Here is a 23,877-nt window from a genome sequence, read left to right as displayed (position 1 = left end):
CAGAAAGTAAAGAAAACATAAGAACTGGAGAGATGGCTCTACAATTAAGAGCACTGTCTGCTATTCCAGAGGTCCTGAGTTCAATTCCTAGCAACAACATGGTGGCTCACAACCATCTATATGATCTGATGCCCTCTTCTGGTGTACAGATGTACATGTAGATACAGCACTCATACATAAAAATTAATTAATTTTAAAAAGACTAAATAATTAATAAGAGAAAAATGGAAAGACAAAAGCCCAGAATGAAATAGACCCTTCAAAGTCATGGCCTGAGTGAGCTTCCTCTAATCAGGTCCCCTTCATGGACTCCACTCTTCCCAATAACACCATCAATTAAGATTCCGTTAATGAACCTGGGTATGGTAGCACATACCTTTGGTCCCAACATTTGGGAGGCAGAGGCAAACGGATCTCTTGTGAGTTGGAAGCCACCCTGGTCTACAAAAAGAGTTCTAGGACAGCCAGGATACACAGAAAAACCCTGTCTCAAAAAACAAAAAAGGATCCATTGATGGGGACTGGAGATGTAGCTCAACCTGGGCTATAGTGAGTTCCAAAGAAACCTGGGCTACAATAATAAATAAAATCTCAAAAGCCACCTATCTTAGTGAGTAGCTTTAATTTGGATATCAAAAGGCACAGAGCTAAAATATTAAATTCCCTCCATTTGATTCCAAGAACACAGCTACTCTACTGAAAGACTGGATGAATGAAGTAGTGATACCATCTGTTTTTTCTTTGTTGTTATAAAACACGAGCAAGACAACTTATAACTATTTTAATTGGGTTTGTGGTTTTAGAGAGTCAGAGTCCATGATGGCAAAGGAACAGTGGCAGGAACAGCTGAGATCTCATGTAAAATGAAAGGGATTAGTCGGGCCTTTTTCTGCTACCCGCCCTAGCTCTCACATAATGAATACAGAGACCTATTAGAGTTCTTCAGTAATCTTTACAACACTATATCTGGGCAGACATTCTTCTAACCCAGTTTTGCTAGTCTGGCTGCCTCCAGCCCTCTCTTGCCATCTCAGTCTCACCTTGGCCTTCTGCTTTAACTCTCTGTCATGGCACCCTCTCCATGGCCATTTCTTCCCTCTCCTCCTTCCTCTCTCTACCTGACACACCCCGCCCCCCCCCCCCCCGCAGACTGGGTACAGAAGTTCCCAGTTCTGTCTCCTCTGCCTAGTTATTGGCTAAATGAGCTTCTTTATTAACCAATCAGAGATGATTGGGAAGTAATGTTAACACAACACTAAGACTGGAGATTCTTCACAGAAATAGCAATGCCTGGCTGGAGAGATGGCTCAGAGGTTAGGGGTTCTGGCTGCTCTTCCAAAGTTCCTGAGTTCAATACCCAGCAACCACATGGTGGCTCATAACCATCTATAGTGAGATCTGGTGTCCTCTTCTGGCATGCAGGCACACATGCAGGCAGAGTACTGGATAAATAATAAAATAAATCTTTTAAAAAAGGAAGAAAGACAATGCCCATGTCCAGAATGCAACCAGATATCTGGGCACAGAAATCAGCATCTGAACACACAGTGCACAAGACCATCCCCAACAACCACACACCATGATCTGAAAGCAGGAGGCAGAGAGCACACTGGGAATCATGGGAGCTTTCTGAAGCTCCAGAGCCTGCCCCCATGGCACATTTCCTCCAACAAGACTACACCTTCTAATTCTGCCTAAACTAAGTGGTGACCCAGTATTCAAACATGAGTCTTTAGGGACCATTCTCATCCAAACAACAACACTCCCAGCCCAGTTGGTCTTCTCAACTCACAAGAGCTGGATGGAAAATCATATTGAAATGTCAAGTCCAAATCACTTCCTTCATCCCAAAGCAAACCAGGAAGTACCTCCAAATCATGCCACTTGTGTGAAAAGATTATCTTGAGTTGAAGACAACTGAACAGAACCATATATTAAAAAAAAAAAAGTCACTGTTTGTATGAAAATACAATATAGGCTTTCAAGGTGTCCTTTCTCTCCTTTCTACCCCCCAAAAAACAAACAAACAAACAAAAAAAAAAACCACAGAAGCTAATCACCTGGAAGAGTTTTAGATCCATCTAGCCCAGAGGTGGGAAGATTTTACACACTACTAAACTGTGTCTATCATAATCTTTCATAATTTGATTTCCTGCAACTTGTTAACCTTTGAGAAATGAAATCTTTGTATTTCTCTAAAAATTTATTCTTCTTTGTGGACGACTGCTAACCCCAAATTCTATGTAAATTTGTGGCACACGTTTATAAAGTTGTTTTTTTGTTTTTGTTTTGTTTTGTTTTGTTTTGTTTTGAAACAAGGTCATATGTAGCTCGGGCTGGCCTCAAACTAGATGTGTAGCCAAGGCTGGCTATGAACTCCTTGACCTTCCTTGCCCATATCCCAAGTGCTCGGATTTAGAGATACAATGCCTGGCAGCCTTCCCTCATCAGTGTGTTTGCTGTTAAGACCAGAGGACCAAAAAGGGCAAAGGGGCAGGTTTTGTTCTCTTGCCCACTGTCCTATGGAGGTCTCTGGGCTCATTGGTAGCTACCTCTACTCATCTGCTGCCATCTCTCCCCCTTTTATCCCTTGCCATCGATTAAACCCAGGGCCTCATATATGCCAGGCCAATGCTCTAGGATGAGCAGTTTTTATTCTTCAGCTATCTACTTTCTACATTCCATTCAGATCACCATTACCCTTCTTTAGCCAAGTATGTATAGATGATGAAACCAGGGTTTTCTGAGCTATATCCCATACAAGAAAATTTTTTCTTTTTCCTTTCTTTTGTTTTTTGTTTGTTTCGTGTTTTTGTTTTTTGAGCTAGGGTAGGGCAGTCTAGAACTCGCTCTATAGACCAGGTTAGCCTTAAACTCATAGAAATCCTCCTGCCTCTACCTGTGAAGTTCTGGGATTAAAGGCATGCACCACTGCTGTCCCTACCAACACCCAACAAAATTTTTCATTCTTTCCTTCCTTCATTTCTTTCTTTTTCCTTTATTTCTCTCTCTCTCTCTCTCTCTCTCTCTCTCTCTCTCTCCTTTTGAAACAGGGTTTCTCTGTAGCCTTGGCTGTCCTGGACCTTGTTCTGCTGACCATGCTGGCCTCAAACTCTAACAGAGGTCTGCCTGTGTCTGCCTCCTGAGTAGTGGGATTAAAGGCATGCTCCACCACCTTCTGGAGACAATTTTTTTTTTATGAAAACTTGGACAGTTCCTAAATTCCCTAGGCTGAAGGTGTTGCACCCAATTTGCAAGACCCCAAAAGACCACCAGGAGTCGAGTCCATTGCAAAACACATGAGGTTTTATTACAAGCTAGAGCTTGGGCTCACACACTCACTGACACAGTGGTTGAGAGTAGAGTCCTGAGCTCAGAGTAGATGGGTGATTTAAAGGTCCCAGTCCCAAAGCAAGGAAATTCTGAATGGCAAGTGTCTATTAGTTGAAACACAAAAGGAGATGTTGCAGTTTAAACTGATTTTCTATAGGAAGGCCCCAAAACCATTAACAGTCTGGCTTCCCTTGTTTGGCATCCTAGGGGAGAAGGGTGATCTGGGCCAGTTTCCTAGTGGGCAGGAAAAGAATGCAATAAGGCTGGTTCTTCCCCTCAGGTGGCTGGACATGTCTCCACCTGTCTGGCCTTTGTTCAGGCTTAGCATGATGAGAAGCACCTTTAAGTCTATCTCCAGAAGACAACCAAAAGGAAATTAAAATCTCAAGCTTGTGACTGGATAATAAGCAGTCAGTGCTCCATCAGCTTGTTAGAACTCTATTGATCAATGTCGTAACTCTGAACTTCTGAAATCTTATAACAACATAAGCACAACAATAGCAGAGAGGGGGGAGAAATCTAAAATATTTCTCATTTTTAATGTGCCTTAAATTACTTTCTTATATCATTACAACTTACATTCACATACCTTAAAACACTTACTTAGATCCTCCAATCTTTCTTGCATTACCAACTTTGAAACATTTTCCTAGACCCTCAACTTTTTTAGATCCTCATAACTTAAACTTTCATATCCTCAGACCTTACATAAACTTTACATATTTCTATCCAGTTATTCACCATAAGACACAGGCCATTAACCTGAAGCCTGTGAGCAAAACAAACCTTTTTGCCTTTCAATAAGAGATCTAGTACCTAGTAGTTCTAAACTAACTAATGAACTAACAGTGGATCTGATTGTCTGTTATTTAGCTGTAAAGCCACCATTAGCTTAGCTTAGCTGTCAATGTGATCAGAGACCTGAGAAGGATAAATTATAAGCTAAAAAAAAAAATGTACAAATCCATGTCCATGTACCAATCAAAATGACAGAGATGACTATTCAGTCCACCTCCTAGGCAGTTGTTCCTGGCTCCTGTGGTCTCATGGCATCATGAGTAGAGGCAGTCTGGCCATTAGACACAAAAGATGGGAGACTGTTTCTGTGGAAAAAAGAACATGAGAGATTGATATCACCTTGTCTTCAGCAATGTGAAACAATGACTCTCCAGATGTCCACAGCTTTGTCCACAGGTTAGGCTGTGCCCTAGCAGTGGGCCAGTTGGGGCAATCTTTCCCAGTGGTTAGCATACCACAATCCAGAGTTGCAGTCATCTGTCATTGTGCCCAAATCTTTTTGGAGACCTTGGGAAGCTACTGCCAGGATTTTGGGACTCTGTCATAACAAGCTTACACATGTTTAAATGCCATATTCCACAGATCTCTGACAAGCTTGAGGGCCAGCATATGAGTTACTCTTTGTCTGTCTTTCGTTATCTGCTCTAAACTGCATCTTGCAAAACAAAATGTTATAATCTCTAATTCTGGCATATTCCTTAGATGAGTGTTTTAAGACTGTATGTATTTCAAGTAGATCTACATAGACAGTTACCCATCCTAGGTTTAACTTTGAAAACATAAACAAGAGACTAGGTAAAGCTCAATCTTGTAACCAACTGCAGTCATTAGCATAACTTTAAATATATTTCTGAGCTAAAATCAAAGAAAAACTTTCAATCAGATACAGTTCATAGAGGGGCCAGCAAATCTTACTCATCCTACCATATTGCATTAAGACTGAACAGCAAAAAGCTTAAAGGACAAAAGTTGTACTTAGCACTAAACAGGGAACTAAACACAGCTGGCAGCCCTCAGCAAAGATGGCGGTAATACCATGGCTTCACCCTTTTTACCCCTGACCCTGTTACAGGTTGTGGCCAGCAATTTAAAACATAGCCACGAGGTGTCACTGGTGTTGTTGCTGCCTCCCATGGTCTAGCACTGTGGAGCACTTACAGTTTCCTGTAACCAAGTTCCAACATTGCAATCAAATACGTTTTAGAACTAACTACATAACAGAACAGTATAGAACAATTTTAACTGTGGTTGAGCTATTCTGGCCATACCAAACCTACTGGGAAGAAAGAAAGAGCATTAATCCATTCACTCAGGAACTGGCAGCCAGGCACACACTTCCTGTCAGCCCGTTAATCTGAATAGACCTTCACAAACCAGGGCTGAATCACACATACAGCATGCTGCAAAAACAAAAGCCTGAAATGTATATATAGATATATATATATATCCATAAAGACATTATTATAAAATACCTGATGAACTTTAAAATGTTTCATAGCCTTAAACACATTTTTAGAAGAAATATGTTCTTGCAATATCAAAATAAAGTACCCTTTTTAGGAGTGAAGTCACAACCATAATTTTAAAAGTCAAAACCAAATTTTACCAGTGCAAACAATTCAATCTCTAAAATCAATACCAATTTAAAATGAAATTTGTCTTCTTAGTCTAAAAGGAGATGGGATGATGAAAAGAATTCATTATGACTAAGAGATTCTGAAATTTTTTCTGTCCTACCCCACGGCACATGGCAATTTCAAGATGGCAGAGTCACATCACATGGCAGGCCGCATGGTTGCTATTTAAAAGCATCTGTGCTTCTATAGATACCACAAACACGTGCACACATATATATGTTCTAAACAAGAGTTTGAGTTTAACCTTTAAACATATCCAGTAACTGTTAATCTATAACCAAGACATACAGAGTATATCAACCATTTATGAGCAGTCAGACATAAACATGTAATGGCCATACATACATTTAAACAGACAGACAAAACTTTTCTTATTCACTCCAGATCTAATTTTAAGCACTTTGTTATCTGTTAAATCTGCGAGGGAGTTTGGGACTTTCTGGCAGTGTTTCCTGAGGTGCCACATGATGTAGCCACCCCCTGGCATGTCTCCCCACCTCTGCCCTTGTGCTGACCCTGGAAGAGTAGTGGGCACCTCCACAGTGTAAGTTACCATTGCCATTTCCCCTCCCAGAAGGGAGGCTTGCACAAGTGGAGCTCCTCTAAGCAGCAAGAGCTCCACCCTCTGCCCTCCAGGTGGAAATGCACCCATCAGCCTGGGCGAGTTCTCTCTGCCCGCCCTGCTCCTGGCTGCTCTCTGCCTGTCCTGCCTGGAGGCATGCTCCCACCAGTGACCAGAAGTGCTCCAGCTTGTAACACTGAGAGCATGGGGCAGGTAAAGTCACCACAGTGCACAGCTGTTTGGTCACCTGCCTACTGAGACCATCATAAGCAAACAAAAACATAAAAGAACAACACAAGAAAACAACGTACTGGTATAATGCACAGAAAAGAACAGAAGAAGAAAAAAACAAAACTTGGAACAGTAGCCTGTCTCTCAATGAGCCCTCCATCCTGTTCTATTAGGGGTGGACTGCCCCAAAATCAGACTACCCAACTACGCCATCCTGTTGGCCCGTCAGACCAGAGGCCAGAGAGCAGTGACAGAGGTGCCGAGTCTGGAGTTCCACATACTGTAGCCATCCCTTGGTGCCTCCCCAACTCTGTCACCTGAGCCTGCGGAATATGGCTTGAGCTTCCCTGAAATGGGAAAGAATTAAGTCTAGGGGTTTAGAAGGAATACTGTTCCATGTTATATATCGTCTGAGTCCTGTCCAAAGAAATGAGAACAGTCACCACAGACAGACAGATAGACAAACACAAAGCCAAACAGATTCTGTCAGGCAAGCGAGTAAGAACCCCAAACCAGTATGTTGGCCGCACTTCCTGTCTCTGTGGGAGCAACCACTTTTTTCTTGGCTTATCAAACAGAGTTGGGACCCCATGTCCCTCACAGTGCTATTGGGGAGCCCTGTCCCCACGAGACTGCTCCCTGGCACCCACTGTGTACCACCCTGAGATCTCAGAAATGCACAGAATGACAGAACAGAGACACAGAACTTGGCCAAGACAAACGTTCTTACCCAGGGTTCTGATCCTCTGCCTCAGGGATCCTGAGGGGGAGGGTTGGGGATCCCGGACGAGCCCCCAAGTATGTTGTGCCTGATTCGAAAGACCCCAAAAGACTGCCAGGAGTCGAATCCATTGCAAAACACATGAGGATCTTTTTATTACAAGCTAGAGGTTGGGCTCACACACTCACCGACACATCGGTTGAGAATAGAGAGAGCCCTGAGCTCAGGGTAGGTGGGTGATTTAAAGGTCCCAGTCCCAAAGCAAGGAAGTGTCCTGCCTGGCAAGTGTCTATTAGTTGAAATACAAAAGGAGATGTTGCAGTTTAAACTGATTTTCTATAGGAAGGCCCCAAAACCATTTACGGTCTGGCTTTGGCTGTCCTAGGGAAGAGGAGTGATCTGGGCCAGTTTCCTAGCAACTGTATCTCAGGTGGGCAGGAAAAGAATGCAATAAGGCTGGTTCCTCCCCTCAGGTGGCTGGACATGTCTCCACCTGTCTGGCCTTTGTTCAGGCTTGTACTTTAAATTTTAAACCAGTAACTAAAAAAAAAACCAAAAAACAAAAAACTAATTTTTAATTCTTTGGTTTCTCAAAGGTTGCTGTGGAGTTGCCCTTCTGAGTCTGCCTTGTAAGAGAATCCTGATCTGTATGCTGTGCGGGTATCTTGTCACAGCTCCCTGATTGCCAGGTTGGAGGCATCTGAGTGTTTTTGAGGTCGGAGAGAGTGCCTGCATCTTCATAAGGAACCAGTTCCTCTACCATCCTGGCTGCAAAGCCTCCTTAATAGCCTCCTTGATTAGATTGTTCAGGAGGAACACACTGAGCTGGGAGCAAGTTCTTGCATAGGATTTTGGGCAGAATGCCACAGAATCGTTGTATCACCAGATACAGAAGAAAAAAAGGCACAAAGAGGTAAGGTGGGCAACCACCAAACGGCGTTTCACCCCTTAATTTTGCTCCGTGAAGTCGGGTGAACTTGTGCCTTCTGGTCCTTGAGCAAGGACGCAAACTTTGAGCCAATGAGGCACCCCGACGGCGCACCACTAACGCGCGCACTAGGCGACTGCTCCCCACAACCCAGTACCCTCCCTTTGCCCATCTCCAAGATGGCGGCCGCCCGACCGCTCCGCCTCTTCCCGGTTCCAAAATGGCCGCCCCGCCCTGCCCACTCCTTCCCGTCCGGGAGTGCGCAGCTCGTTCCCGCCGCCCCTCCCTCCCGAGCTCCACCCAGGTCGCCGGCGGCGCGGTCGGTGGCCGCGATTTCCCGCCATTGTGAGAAGTGGAGGTCGGGACCGCCTGGCCGCCCCAGCCGCTGGTCAGCAGTTCGGGGGCGTTTGTCCCCGTCACCGCCGCCACCTCTCCTCGAGGCGCTCGCAGGCCCGCGGCTCGCGACGCCCCGCGCGTGGGAGGGCGCGGACGAGGAGCGGCCGAACCCCGGAGGAGACGCCGGCGACCGAGCGCGCTCGCCCGCAGAGGAGCGCCGCACGGGCCGCGCCGGCCCCGGCCCACGGCGCCATGCCCTGTGGAGAGGACTGGCTGAGCCACCCGCTCGGGATCGTGCAAGGCTTCTTCGGTGAGCGGCGCGCGCCTAGCAGGGCCGGCGGGGAGCGGAGTTGGGGGCGCCGGGCCCGCCGCGCGGCCGCGGGGGCGGCGGTCCGTGGACCCACCTCCGAGGGCCCGCGTGGCCCCGGGCCTGGCCGCCGCCCGCCCGGCCCCGGCGAGCGCTGGCCGTGATTGACGGCCTGGCTCCCGGCGGCCGGCCTACCCTGCCCGGGAGCTGCACCCACGGAGGGAACCTCGGGGCGGAGGGAAGCCACCGTGCGTGTGCGAGCCTGCGGGATATTTCAGAACTTCCGGGGTGTGTGTGTGTGTGTGTGTGTGTGCGCGCGTGTGTATGCGCGTGGAGGGGCTGTCGACCCGTCGCACTCTACCCGGGCTTCCACGCGTCCCCCTGAGATCGGAGGGGCATGCCTCATTTTCTTGCTCTGTTGACTTTAGAACCCGTCTGCTCTGTCACCTGCTCCCGGGCCAGGGCTAGCAAGAAACGCTCAACTGTTTACACGAGTTGCTAACAGAGCGCCAGCCGAGAGTGCTGCCGGCGAGCCGAGTACATTTCAGTTGTAGTTGTCATCGTTACTTTTTTGGTTAACTGGACCTTTGGCTCCCCCTCACACCCCTGATGTTGGTGTGCTCTTGATGGCGGAGTAGAACCTTATTGGAAACCCCTGATAGACCCTCAGCACCTGACTTGCATTGGAATGAAAGGGTTGTAGAATTCTCTTTATGTTTAAAACATAATGGCTGAAGGGTATTTCAGTATAGAGTCCATTTAGCAAGTTTAAGGCTCTCTCGGTTCAGTCCCTAACACACACACACACACACACACACACACACACACACTGACATTCTAGCGAAAAATTAGTAAGAGGCTGGAGTTGTCAGCAGCTCATAGCTGATGTCATGAAATAAATTCCTTGTTTCCTAGACCAATGCAGGCTGGCTTGGTACTCATTGTGTAACCCAGGCTAGTTGAACTCAGCCCTCTTGCCTCAGTCTCCCAAGTCAGTACCTCCATGGAATGTGATTTCTGTAGTAGGGTGTTTCATGCTCCCACAGGAACAATTCATTTTACCTAGACTTCTAACTGGTCATGCGTTTCCCGGGGTGAAACTAAAGCCAGCAGAAGGAAGAAGGGCCGGCTAGATATGCAGATTCTAGCCAGTGGGAACACACAGTCTGATGAAGAGGGGCAGGGGACGTGCAAGCCCACGAAAGAAGAAAACATGGCTTGGGATAGAGCTCAGTAGCAGAGTGCCTGCCTGGCCTGCTGAGTGCCGTGCAGGTGGAGAGAAGCAGACTCGGATGTAGCAGTCAGGGTGGTTTTCAAAAGGCATGTGTAGCTGGCTAACCTGTGGTTCTGTCACCTGAAGACTGAGGCATGATTTCTAGTTTGAGAAGAGCCTACACGGTGAGAGCCTGTCTCAAAAGGGGGGGAGGGTGTTCTTTCACTAAATGCTGGTAATTGAAGTTCAAAATGTTGGACCCAACAACTGGTTGTTGAGAATAATAATAGCTCCTAAATGCCAAGCAAAGATCCAGTTCCATACTAGCTGAAGGTGCAAATGCATAGATAGGTTTTAGGAAAAATCCCTCCATAGTTAAAGGTTCAGGATTTAAAGAGCTAAGTTCTGATAACTGAATTCCCCTCCGTATCCCCGGCTGTCCTGGAACTCATAGAAATCCTCCTGCCTCATCCCATGGTGTGCTGGGATCACAAGCGTGTGCCACCTTGCCAGAATATCCATTTGTAAGAAAGATCGCAGTTCCTGGCCTTGCTGTTGGAATGACATGTTTTAAATGTAATACAGAGTGAATACATTGTTCTGTTTTGTCCCTTAAGAGTGATCCTAAGATACACGTTTCTTTGTAGTATAGAAAAAAAATGGGTTCGGTCCCTAACACACACACACACACACACACACACACACACACACTGATTTGATTACAAATTTAAAATATAATATATTTATATTATAAATACTGTAGAATTTATAATCAAATTTATTTGATTATAAATTCTACAGTATTTTCTAAATCTTGACTAATGTTTTGGGAAGGTTATTGTCCTCTGAATGACTCCTGGAGAGAAGTATAATCTGCTATACTCTGTATTTCTGCTGTTTCCTGCCGATATGATTACATTAAGCACCTTTATAATAAGAGCATTGAAGGTATTGTATGAAAAGTTGGAGACAGTTTGGTTTGTGTTTGATTTTTCAGTTTTGGTGTTGGGGATTGAACCCAGTACAGGCAAGCCCATACTCCAAGAACGCAAGCTATAGCCTCTGTTCCAGGGAATTCTTTTAGCTCTTGTTTTTCTTTTCAGGTAGAAAGATAATTCATATCTGTTCAAAATAACAAAGGAAATGTGGAAGGCCTCTGTCTTCCATGTTTCGGGTATCCACTGTTTGGTTTATCATGGTTGTCTGCTTTCTTTATCTGTGTTGGGTTTGAACGTAGAGCCTAGAGTGCTAGGTCAGCTCTGGCCAGCAAGCCATATCCCTAGGCCTCTGTTTAATCGTGTGGAGTGTGTGTGTGTTGCTGTGCTAGGTGCAGAGCCCTGGAAGTTCACACGTGCTAGACAAGGGCTCTCCTATTGAGCAAACATCGAGCCCTTGTAGCCTAGGCTGTTCTGAACTTGTTATCCTCCTGTCTCCAAATGTGGAGATTACTGTGTGGGCTGTTACACCCTTGCTCAGTAGTTGTTTTTTTGTTTGTTTGTTTGTTTTTTGTTTTGTTTTTTAAGACTGAAGAGTGTAATGTTCATAGTATTCTGAAATACATGTTTTTTTAATGTTTTGGGCATCTTCCCATCTGAGAGAATTTATTTTTCCATTGAATTTTCCCTGTGGTATATTGTTACATGAGTTTATTATCCTATCATATATTTTAAGTTAGTGACTAATCTAGAACTGTGTTGTCTGGTACAGCATCCACTCACTTAAATTAGTTAAAATTACACAAGATTAAAGGTGAAATTTCTTGATGTTACTAAGTACATATCGAATGCTCATTAGCTATATGCGGGTAGAGACTGTGAGACAGCGGAAGTGCAGACTATGAAGAGGCTTGTTTTTGTTATTTTACACTATGTTATGTGTGTGCTAGAGTACGGGTACGTGTATCTGAATCTAGTTGCTCTTAGAAGCGAGGTGTGTCAGACCTCCCAGCCCTCACCCCTACCCCTACCCCTACCAGCACATACACACGCAAACTGGAGTTACAGCTCTTGTGAGCCTCCCAACATGGGTGTTGGGAAACAGACTCAGGTCCTCTGGAAGAGCAGTTCTTCATCTCCCCCATCTCTCTAGCTCCCTGCCTGTGCTTATGTAGTCCAGGCTGGCCTTGAACTCACTGTGTAGCTCAGGCTGGCCTCAGCCACTTACATGCTGGAGTCACTGGCATGTATGTGCCTCCCCACTCCGCTTCTATGTGTGTATTTTGTTAGCTTTCGTTATTAAGTATCTCTTAACCGTGTCCAGAAACCTTCGTCTTCGACACTGTTGCCATAGCCCAGGATCTTTTGGTTGCTTTTTGGATACCTGCAACAGCCTTCCTTGTTTCTAGTATTGCTTCTTCCCTCTTGCACTTTCTGTGCTGGAGCCTGCAGCTTCCTGTTGCTTCTAGAGACTTTCCCCCTTCGGTTTTAGTTTCATTATATCCCCAGTCTGCTCGTGAGTTCTCCATTCTTTGACCTCGGCTTCTGGTGTGCTACAGTGGAGATTACAAGCATCCCTCAGTGCATCCAGCTCATGTGTAGCCTTAGCTGTTTTTTTTTTTAAGATTTATTTATTTATTATGTATACAGTTGTATGCCTGCGCATCAGAAGAGGGCACCAGATCTCACTGTGGATGCTTGTGAGCTACCATGTGGTTGCTGGGAATTGAACTCAGGACCTTTAGAAGAAGCCAATGCTCTTAACCTCTGAGCCATCTCTCCAGCCTTGGCTGTTTTGTACACTAGGCTAGCCTTGAACTCATAGATACCTGCCTGTCTCTGCCTTCTTGAGTACTGGGATTACAGGTGTTTGCCCCCACACCCAGCTTTGTAAGTTTTTTTGTTTTTTGTTTTTTGTTTTTTTATGGCTAAAACTAATATGCCTCTGTGTGTGAGTGTAAAATATTTTGTTAGGGACTGGTGACTGGGTGCTGTTCCAGAGGACCCAGATTGGATTCCCTGCACCAATGTGGCATTCATACCTGTCTGTAACTCCAGTTACAGCTCCTGGGGATAGGATGCCTTCTTTTGACCTCTGTGACACCGGGCTCTCATGTGGTGTACAGATATATCTGCAGGCAAAACACCCACATACATAAAAATTAATTAACAATTTAAAAGATTTTTGTTTATTCATTCAAGCCTTGATGGCCTCTATATTGTTTCCTGCCTTGAGTGTCTGCTCTGACTTCCCTGAATGATGAAGCACAGTCAGTAAGATGAATTAAACCCTTTCCTCCCCAAGTTGCTTTTCGTCATGGTGTTTTATCACAGCAATAGAAACCCTAACCAAGACATATGAATTCTGATTTCTCCAGATCTTTTTTGGAGAATTTCTTTTTTATTATAGCCATTTGGGTGGGAATAAGATTGTGTTCTACTGGGATTTTTTTTTTCTTTAAATATGGAACATGTGACAGATTGCATGTCATCCTTTTATAGGGACCATGCTAATCTCTGTGTTATTCCAATTTTAGTGTATATGCTGCTGCAGTGGATATACTGCTGGGATTCTTATTTTAATTTCTCTAATAACAAATAACATCTTACATGCATATTGGCATTTGGGTATTCTCTTTGAGGAAATGTCTGTCGAAAATCTAGATGTGGTGCTACATGCCTGTAATCTCAGCACTTGGAAGCAAAGGCAGAAAGTTTGGTTTGCTGTCAGGTCAGCCAGCCTGAGCTAGATAGCATAGTGCATTCCTAGACCATCTGTTCAAATCCTTTGCAGGTAGTGAGTAGGTGAGGCAGTATTTCCTATATCCCAGGCTGGCTGTGTACATGCTGATCTCTACCAACTGAGGTGTGTCCTGGCCTGTTTCTTTCTTTCCTTAAACCAGCTGCCATGTATTCTAGGCCAGCCCCAGGCTCACTAGGTAGGCAAAGTTTCATTGTTTTTGCTGTTTGAGACAGGGTGTCTCTGTGTGGTCTTGGCTGTCCTGGAATTGGCTTTGTAGACCAGGCAGGCCTCAAACTCAGGGAGATGCTCCTGCTTCTGCCTCCTGAGTGCTGGGATTACAGGTGTGTGCCACCTCCTTAGACGGTGGTTTTAACTATCTTTGCTGACTTGTGGGGGTTTTGTTGCCCTCTCTCTAGTCCATAAGCAGCCAAGGATTGACACTGGGAGTTGTCTCCTCCTTAGCAGTATGACCATGAATTTTTAATTTTGATAAAGTCTAATAATTTTCTTTTTCATATTTGTGGACGTCCGTGTATTTGCCCAGCATTTTGGGAGAGGGGTAGCCAAACATTGACTAGAACCTAGAACGCCACTGTTTGCTTTTACAATCTAAGGCTTTTCTACCCATTTTGTTTTACTTTTATATATTTTTGAGCAAGTTATTTAAACTGTTTCAAGTTCACAGGAAAATTGAATGAAAGGTAAAGATTTTTTGTGTAACACTCCACTTCCCCAAAATGTTAACATTTCTTCCCAGAGAAGTATATTTGTCACAATTAGGAAGTCCTCGTTGGGCCAAGAGATGGCTTAGTTTGCTGACTTGATGACCTGAATCCAATCTCTGGAACCCATGTCTAAAGGTGGAGGGAGAAAATGAATCCCAGAGTGTCCTCTGACCCAGGTTAGAGTCCCGGTAACTTCCTGGTAACTCCATGAAACTCCATTTTTTGGGCTCTGCTGCCCTCTTCTGACCTCTGCCAGCCCCCACACAGTATACATACACGCAGGTCCCACACCTACACATAAAATGAATAAATCCTTAAAAACTTGCCCTATGGCCTCTGCACACAAGGTCCTGCCCCAATTTTAATTTAAAGGAAAATTAGCCTGCTGTTATCCAAAGTCCATAGTATGTATCACTTGAGTAATGTGATAGGAATGTATTTAGCTTAGTGACAGACTACCGGACTGGACTCTGCCTTCCAGCAGCAGTGAATGAAAATTGCTGCTGTAAACAACTCCTGTTGCCAAGACCACGTACTCTGCTGACCAGCACGCTAGGGCTTGTCTTTTGGGTGGTTTGGTTTGGTTTGGTTTGGTTTTTCCAGACAGGGTTTCTCTGTGTAGCGCCAGCTGTCCTGGAACTCACAGAGATCAGCCTGCCCCTGCCTCCAAGCGCTGGGATTAATTGACTGGCCAGGGCTCGATCTTTTTAATGATCAGTTTGGACACTTTCTCTTCATCTGTATGTACTGTAGTGTTCTGTATTTTCCCACTCTATAATGGTTTGTCAATCTGTCTGTCTGGCGTGCGTGTGTGCATGTGTGTGTTTGTGTGTGTGTTTGCTTTTTTTTTTATAATTCCCTTCATGTAACAGAAAAGTAGTAAGTCTAGCTTATTATTTTCTTTTGTGGAGTGTGTCTTTGGTGTTTTCTTTAAACAGTTATAGCCAAACATGCAGATTTTTTTCTGTGTTATACTCTGTGGGTTTTATAATGTTCCCTTTATTTGTTTAGTTCTGTGCTCTATTTTAAGTTAATTTTGTGACAGATTTGAGGTTTGATCTTAAATTGCAATTTTTGCAGTGATACTTGCTTGTTCCAACAATCATTTCTTACACTTCTTTCTCCATTTTTTTTTTTGTTGCTGTTTTGTTTTTGCTCCTTTGAAAGTTCAGTTGACTACATTGATATTGATAAACTTATAGGCTATTTTGTTTACTTGATCTGTTTTGCTGATACTATACATGTTTTTGTTTGTTTTCCCCCTTTTCTGAGACTGGCTGTCTTATAGTGCAAGCTTGCCTTGAACTTGAACCTCCTTTCTCTGCCTGGGGCTGTGGTTACATGTGTGTACCCCCACTCTTTGTTTTATGAAGCACTGGGTATCAAACCCAGGACAAGCACTCTTTCACCTGAGCCTCATCCCCAACACCTATGATTTTGTTTGCATTTTTTTCCCTCCTGAATGGCTTGCTAGAAATTTTGTCTTATTTTTGTTTCTTCTTTATCTTTTCTCCTTCCTTTCCTCCCTCCCTTCTTCCTTCCTTCTTTCCTGAATTCTCTGTGTATCGAGGATGACTTTGAACTTTTATTCCTTCTGCCTCCACCTCCTAGGTACTAGAATTCTGACTGTGAACTGCCCACTCAGCAGTTTATTTATTTTCATATTAATCATGTGTGTTGATGGTTTGTTCCCCACTACTTTCGTGTTTGCCCTTAGTTTTATTACTTTCTAACTGTGACTGTTTGTATTGGAGATGAGTACACTCGTCTGTTTTTGTTTTTTCATGTTATTTGATAAACATGTTCAAAGTATTTTTTTCTACACCCCACTTTAGTATTCCGCAAATACTCATTTACACAGAGTGACTTGTAATTTGTTGGTGGGAATTTTCCAACATCCTTATATTCCTAAAGGTGAAATAAAAAGTGGGTTTATTTGGGGAAGTTGGTTCATCATGAAGGAATTATGGTTTCAGGAATGTCTGTTTTTCTTTTCTTTTTTTTTGAGACAGGGTTTCACTGTGTAACCTTGGCTGCTCTGGACTTGCTTTGTAGACCAGGTTGGCCTTGAACTCACAGAGATCTGCCTGCCTCTGCCTCCCTGAGTGCTTGGATTATAGACATGCACCACTGCACCTGGCTTTCTTTTCTTGTCTTTTCTTTTGTATTCCTACATTTCTTATGGTTAGTGAACATAACAATGCATTTGATGTCCACTGAGTTGCCCTAAATAGCTAAAACAGAACATTTTGGGAATATGTCACACTTAAGAAGGGCTGTTTGCACTACTCAAAGTGTCTTTATTTGGGTTATTTAAGCCTCTACCTCCCTTACACCAACTCTTTAGCCCTAGGTGAAAGAGAAGGTTGGTCAGGGGGGAGTCGCAGGCTCCTGACTTCTCTCAGCCGGTTAGAGTGGATGGGTTCTTTCGGGCTCTACCAGTCTCCGTCAGCAGCAGCACCGCACGACCCCCCTACACTGCCCCCCTCTGTCACTGCTCTGTCCACACTGCCACCCCTTCTCTTTCTCAGGTCTTGTATTTATATCCTTCAGAGCCCTAGACCACACCCCTCTCCATGCTGTACAAGGCAGGTCATTACCAGCTGGCAAAGACCACACCCCACAGGAGGCAATTATTAGCTGTGGACAAACTAAAGCCCGAATTAAAATCCCACACTTGGGATTAAAACAAAAACATATTTACATAACATGACTGAGTTTTTAAAGAAACCAAAACTTCCATTACAACTAAGAGAAGGGAATTTCCTCTTCCCCAATCCCAGGTGGTCAGCCTTAAAAATAATACATATAAGCAACACTAAATGGACTCAGTAGGTTGCATGTATATATCTATTAACATATATATGCAATAATGATAATGAAGAATAAAAAGTTATGAACTTGAAAGGGAGTTGGCTGAGAGATAACAGGACATGGAGGTTGATGGATGGAGAAGGGAATGATGAAATTGTGTGTCTGTTTGTTTGTTATTTGTTTTTTCAGCATGGGGTTTCTTGGTGTATTCCTGGCTAGAACTTACTCTGTAGACTAGGCTGGCCTTGAACTCAGAGATCCACCTGCCTCTGCCTCTTGAGTGCTGGGATTAAAGGTGTGCACCACCACTACCTAGACAAACCCAAGTTTTAAAATAAAAACCCAAGTTTTTAAAGCTGTCCTAAGAAGAAAATAAGAGACATAGCTTTACAGTAAGTCTGCTCACCAAGAAGATATGACGTACAGGTAGCAGCTGCAGAGCCGAGAGTGTGGACAAATGTGCAACTACAGTTGAAGAGCTCTGAGAGTGCCAGCCAAGCAGGCTCATGTAGTATGCTCACCTAAAGGACACGAACTGTCCAAGCACACGCGGAACTTTGGCCAAGATAAATAATCTGAATTATGAACAAATATCAACAGACTTCAGGGAAGGGAAATCATTGTGTGTGTTCTGTTTGTAATAGGGGATCGGACATCAGAAGGATGACAGGAAAATTCTAACTTGTAGACCACTTATAAATAGTCAATAGATCAAAAAGAAGTCCCTATGTAAATTAAAATTATTTCTAGCTAAACAAAAATGGAAACGTAAAAACATTTTCTAAGCACAACCAGAGACACTGTGTGTTAATTTGAAAAGGCTTCAAGCATTGTTTCTATGTATGAAATCAGAATTGAAAACTAAAACCCAAGTCACATAGAAGAAAAGAAAAGGAAATAATGAAAGAACAGAAATCAAGAATTAAAGACAAACAAAAAAAGCAAATCAGTGTAACTTTTTGAGACAGCCTTGTGTAGTACAGGCAGCCTAAGAACTTGCTGGTAGGTGAAGGCGATTTAAACTTTCTTAGGACATTCTGCGTATTTCCTGTGTTGCCTGTCCTTCCTTGAGGGACTGAACTGAGCCCAGCATGCACCTCTGCTTCAGTGGCTACCAGCTTGGACTGTGATCCTCCTGCCCCTGTCTCCTGAGTATAGTCATGGTTTACACAGGAGAGCCGGATCCTCCTCATGCAAGGCACTACCAGCCGAGCTACATGTGCAGCCTCTCTGTGCTTTTTCTTGAGTGTGTTTAGGGGTGTGTACATGGGGGTGGTTGTAATTGGGGATTGAACCAGTGAACTAAATCCCTAAACCCCCTAGCTAGCCTAGGAAAGAAAAAAGAAGACAGATTACCTATACCAGGAATGAGGAGGTGATACCACCATGGACTGTACAGATAGAAGGATGAAAACAGGAGACCTCTGCATACATATATTCAGCAACTTACTTAATTTCCTCTTCTTGCAGTAGCTTATACCAACATAGTGGCTTGAAACAGTATCGATTCATTACTTCACAACTCTAGAGGCCAGAAGTATGACCCATGAGTACCACTGGAGTAAAAATCGGTTGTCAGCAGCATTTGCATCCCTGTCTGTTTTGAGAGAGAATCTGATTCCTTCTCTTTTCTGAGCTTTAAAGAGTCTCAGTTGGTAAAATGCTTGGCTTGCAAACATGATGACCTGAGTTCAATCCCTAGAGTTTACGTATAAAAGCTGGTTTTGAGTGCATGCCCTTAATCCAGCACTGGGGAGGTGGAGATAGGCAAATCCCTGTGGTTTCCTGGCTAGCCAGCCTACCTATTGGCAAGGTCCAGGCCAGTGAGAGACCCTTTTCAAAAATAAGTGGACAGTGATGACGACACCCTAGTTTGTCCTTTGTCCCTGCACATATATGCACATGCACAAACAAAAACCCATATGAATTTATGAACACATTAACCCCACCCACCCACACACAGCCTGCCCCATAAAAGTCTGCCTACATTAAAATGGTTGGGCCTTTTTAGCCTTTAAAACCAACAAATTATACTGTTTTCCTGTCACTCTGACTTGGTTTGTCGTGGGTTCTAACTGTGTAGTCAGGACTGGTGGTCTGGGACTCAGATGCCTGCTTACTTAGCTTGATAACTGGCTTATCGAATCTTTCCTCCTCGCTCTCCCTTCTTCCGCAATGAGCCCTCCTGGATAACGTGCTTATTTCAAGGCTGCAGGGCACTCTGTGCACCAAAGCCACAAACTATTTACCGTGGCCTTCCCTCCAGCCTCTCCCATGTTGTCTTTATGACCGGCCTACCCTAGTTCCCATCCTAAGCGGAACCACCCTGTTTCCCCTTCTGTTTGGTTAAGTCTTCCTTAGCAACGTGTTTTCAGGGTCTAGCTGTGTTATTCTCATCTTGTTTAATCTTTTCCTTTTCTCGCTTTCTTTTCTCTTTAATCAGAGGAGCACAGAATAATCCAGTGGATCAAGAATATTCTTTGAAACAAAACCAAACATTTATATCCATAGAAATCTCAACCTAAACCTCGTACTTCACATAGAAATCAACCCAGTTCTGGTCATAGATCTAAGAACAAAACCTGGAGTATGGCACCGAGGCTGTTTTATTCTTCATTTTTAAAAATTGAATTCATTCGTTAATATAAGTGGGGGTGGTGCATGTGTGGAGGTCAGAAGACAACTTAGGGGAATCAGTTCTCTCCTTCCATCATGTGGGTCCTGGGAATTGAACTACGGTGGTCAGGCTGGGCCCAGGTAAAGTGAGTCTTTTGGGAGTGTTTCTGACAGGCTCAGCTCCATCACAATTAGAAACAAATTCCCCCTATTCGCCGCCTATTTAGAGCAGCCATGTGATAAATACAAAGGCTGCCAGACATGCGGGCTAGGGTTTTAGCCCACATAAACCGGCATTCTGTAGATAGCTCCCTTTTTGGTATCATTTTCATCACCCATTAAGTCGCTCCTGCAGACTGCTTACTCGTCCAGAGGGCAATACACTAATAGTAATAATACTGGAGAACAGGCTATGGGAGAGAGAGAGCCAGCCTCAAACATCCTGTGCACATATGTACCGCTAGAGTTCTAGAACATCACGTGGTAGTATGGTTGGTGTTGAAGGACAGAATTAAAATTTAAAGTTTTTTTTCTGTTTTGTTTTTATTTTGTTTTAGATGGGTTCATGTAGCTCAGGCTGGCCTTATGTAGCTGAAGAACCCTGAACTCCTGATCCTCCTTCCTTTGTCTCAAATACTGGGGTCACAGGTATGTCATTTACACCCTTACAAGATTTCCCCTGTTTTTGTAGTGATGGGAATTAGACCTGAGACTGTGTGTGTTAGACACTGACCTGCAACCATAGCCCAGTTTAAAGGTTTTGGGGGTTTGTTTGTTTTGTTTTGCTTCTCGAGACAGGGTTTCAACGTGTATCTCTGGCAGTCAAGGAACTTGCTTTGTAGACCAGACTGGCATTGAACTCTAAGATCTGCCTGTCTGATTCTAGAGCCAGGCAACCCAACATCACTTAGCTAGTAATATGGTTGTTGGTGCCAAAAGACAAAAGTACAAATTTAGGGGGCTGTTAAGAACACTGTCTGCTCTTCCAGAGGTCCTGAGTTCAATTCCCAGCAACCACATGGTAGCTCATGACTGTCTAAAAAAAATGGGATCCAATGCCCTCTTCTGGCTTGCAAGTGTACATGCAGGCAGAGCGCTCATTCGTAAATTAGTAAATTGAAAAAAAGGTACAAATTTAGTTTATTAATCTTAATTTTTGTTTTGTAATATATAGAATTCTAGAATTGGGCAACACTTTATTCCACAAGATAGTTAAGATTTTGATGGGCTGAGGGGAGGAGTTTTTTGATTTTATAGAAAGCAGAAATAAAGGGGAAAGCAGATTGTTTCCAAGGTGTGTTCCTTGTCACAGGTGGGGACATGGACATGGAGACTGAACAACTGAAAAACAGCTGGTTAGTGTCTGGATACCTTAGGCTGCTGGTATAAGAAATACAATAGATCTTAGCCATTCTGGTGGGTGTAAGGTGCAACCCCTGCTCAGACATAGCCCATGGTAGCTCAGTATCCAAGTGGGTGGGTGCCCTAGTAAGGGGGACAGGAACTGTTTCTGACATGAACCCATGAGCTTCCTTGCTAGGCCACAGGTAAGGACATTGCAACCATCTTGAAGATACCTGATAAACTAGAGCCAGACGGAAGGAAAGGAGGACACCCCTCTCTGGATGTGGAAAGGGGGCAGGGAGGAGATGAGGGAGGGAGGGGAGGTTTGGGAGGTAAAGAGGGGAGTGGGCTACAGCTGGGATACAAATGAATGTATAAAATTATTTAAAAATAAAAAAATATTAATATTAAAAAAAGAAATACAATAGAGATAAGCTTATTGCCAGGCTAATTCAAGTTGGGTATTTGGGAGAATTTGCTTGTTCTCTTGTTTTTCCTGGCTTCTTGGAAGGTTAGTAAAAAGCTTAGTTCATGGTGTTTTGGTGGCATAGAACTTTAGTTTTAGCATGCTAATTATTTTATTTTAGTCATGCTTTCTGTACATTTGCCTCTTTGAAAAGAATTACCTGGAAATTTTAATACTGGTCACATTTGACTGAAATCTGATCTAATCATAAGGAAACATCAGAAAAATCCAAAATGAATTTGGGGCAGGAGGTCTTACTACAGAGCCCAGGCAGGGACTTTTGCCGGTATTACAGATGTGTGCACCACCACGCCCAGCCCAATTTTTATTGAAAACACTTGGGTGAGTTTTGTTTTGTTTTTCAAAACAGAGTCTCACTACTTAGCCCTGGCTGTCCTCAACTTCATACTACAGTTACAATTTTGAGCCACCCTGTGGGCGCTGGGAATTAAACCCAGGACTTCTGGAAGAGTAGCCTGTGTTCTTGACTGCTGAGCCATCTCTTAAATCACCTTGATCTTTTAAATATGTGTATGTGTGGGGGTACAAACATGTGAATTCAGGTGCCCCCATCAGTCAGAGGCTTTGGATTCCTGTGTTCGAGTATACATACCTACCCTTGGATACATATAATTAAAAGATAAATCTTTTTTAAAGTATTTGAAGTGTTATAACAGCTGTTTAAGTTAATCTTAGGAAACACAGGGAAATATTTAGAAGGCAAAAGTAGAAAGTGCATGAACCTTTAATGGGTTAAGGAAGAGTATTTGTGAGTGATCCAACAGGTGGAACAAAGATGCAGGTGTCCTGTTTATATAGGTTAAAATCTTCATATTGTTGTAGGTGAAGGCGTTCAGCAGCCAAGACTAATGACTGGCCTGAGTTAGATCCCCAGGAACCAGCTCCTCCACGTTGTTCTCTGGCCTCCTTACACATGTGTGTGCATGTACACATGCCAAACAAACATGTGACTTAAAACTCTCCTCTTTCCATGTCAGGGTGTATTACTCCATATAATAAAGTATTTTGAGCTAAATGCATTATATACTGTAGCTTTTGTTGTGCTGCTAAGATGCTGGCTCTCAGTTAATGCCAGAGAGCTAAGAGGCCAGCACCCATTTGGGAAACTTCTTGAATGCCCGTGAATGTTCCAGTTGCACATTTACTTGCATTAAGTATTTTTCTGATTTTTAAATTATTTTTATTCTGTATACATTGGTGTTCTGCCTGCTTGTATATGTGTGGAAGGGTGTCAGATTCCCTGGCACTGGAGTTAGAGAAAGTTGTGTGCTGCCATGGGTGTGCCAGGAATTGACCCTAGGTCCTTTTGGAAGAGCAGCAGGGCTCTTAACCACTGAGCCATCTCTCCAGCCCCTGTCTTTACTATTAAGCTTACGTGTTACTGACCTGAACATAATCTGTTGGCCTGTATTGTACTTTGATGCTTTGATATTTTTCTTTCAGCCCAAAATGGAGTTAATCCTGACTGGGAGAAGAAAGCTATTGACTACTTCAAAGAAAAGTTGAAGGAAAATAATGCTCCTAAATGGGTACGCTTACCGCCGTGTGTGAGTCGGTTGCCTGTAGTCTCCCTCAGCAGAGTAGAACACACACACACACACACACAATTAGAAGTAGAGAAGTGCGTGCTTACAACGGTTCAAGTAAAAATAAAAAGGCTTTGGTCTGTGCCTCCTGCGCTGTGCCTCTAGATGGCAGTAAGTGACCTCCTAGTAAACTGTGGCTCTAGGCACAGCTCTCACCTTTGTTTTTTTCCTTCCTAAAAGAATGGGCATGTGTGAATGTTCAAAGGAACTCATCAGAGTATGTGCCATTCTGTTGATTGAAAGGATTCGGGAGTTCCTTGTTATAGTTTATTTTTACAAATTGGGGGCGTGGGAGGCTGATGAAAGAGGATTGTGACTAGTATGGGGCTAGCCTGAGCTCTTAGTGTATTCCAGACCATTCTGAGCTACAAAGTGAGACCCTGTCTCTAAAGAAAGAAAACAAGGAGGCTGGAGAGATGGCTCATTGGTTAAGAACACTGGCTGCTTTTTCAGAGAGACTGACTTGAGTTCCCAGCACCCACGTGGTGGTTCACAACCATCTATAATAAGATCTGATGCCCTCCCTGGTATGCAGGCATGCATGCAGACAGAGCATTCATA

General features: G+C 43.8%; 1 protein-coding gene and 1 pseudogene across 1 annotated transcript in view; one reads left to right on the top strand and one right to left on the bottom strand.

The window, feature by feature from the left end:
• The first annotated feature begins 8,541 nt into the window (after window positions 1-8,541).
• The window catches only part of Mcmbp (minichromosome maintenance complex binding protein), a 42,959-nt gene continuing 27,623 nt past the window's right edge, over window positions 8,542-23,877 (top strand). The window contains exons 1-2 of the mRNA XM_021655431.2: window positions 8,542-8,856; window positions 23,174-23,259. Of these exons, the coding sequence (XP_021511106.1) occupies window positions 8,799-8,856; window positions 23,174-23,259 (144 nt within the window). The 5' untranslated portion in view covers window positions 8,542-8,798. The remainder of the gene's footprint in view (window positions 8,857-23,173; window positions 23,260-23,877) is intronic.
• Window positions 13,460-13,560, bottom strand: LOC132651282 (U6 spliceosomal RNA; annotated as a pseudogene).

Source organism: Meriones unguiculatus, chromosome 1, assembly GCF_030254825.1.
Source record: "Meriones unguiculatus strain TT.TT164.6M chromosome 1, Bangor_MerUng_6.1, whole genome shotgun sequence".
In the NCBI taxonomy this organism is placed as follows: Eukaryota; Metazoa; Chordata; class Mammalia; order Rodentia; family Muridae; genus Meriones; species Meriones unguiculatus.
The sequence above is the reverse complement of the archived record's forward strand: the minus strand, read 5'-3'. Positions and strand labels throughout refer to the sequence as shown.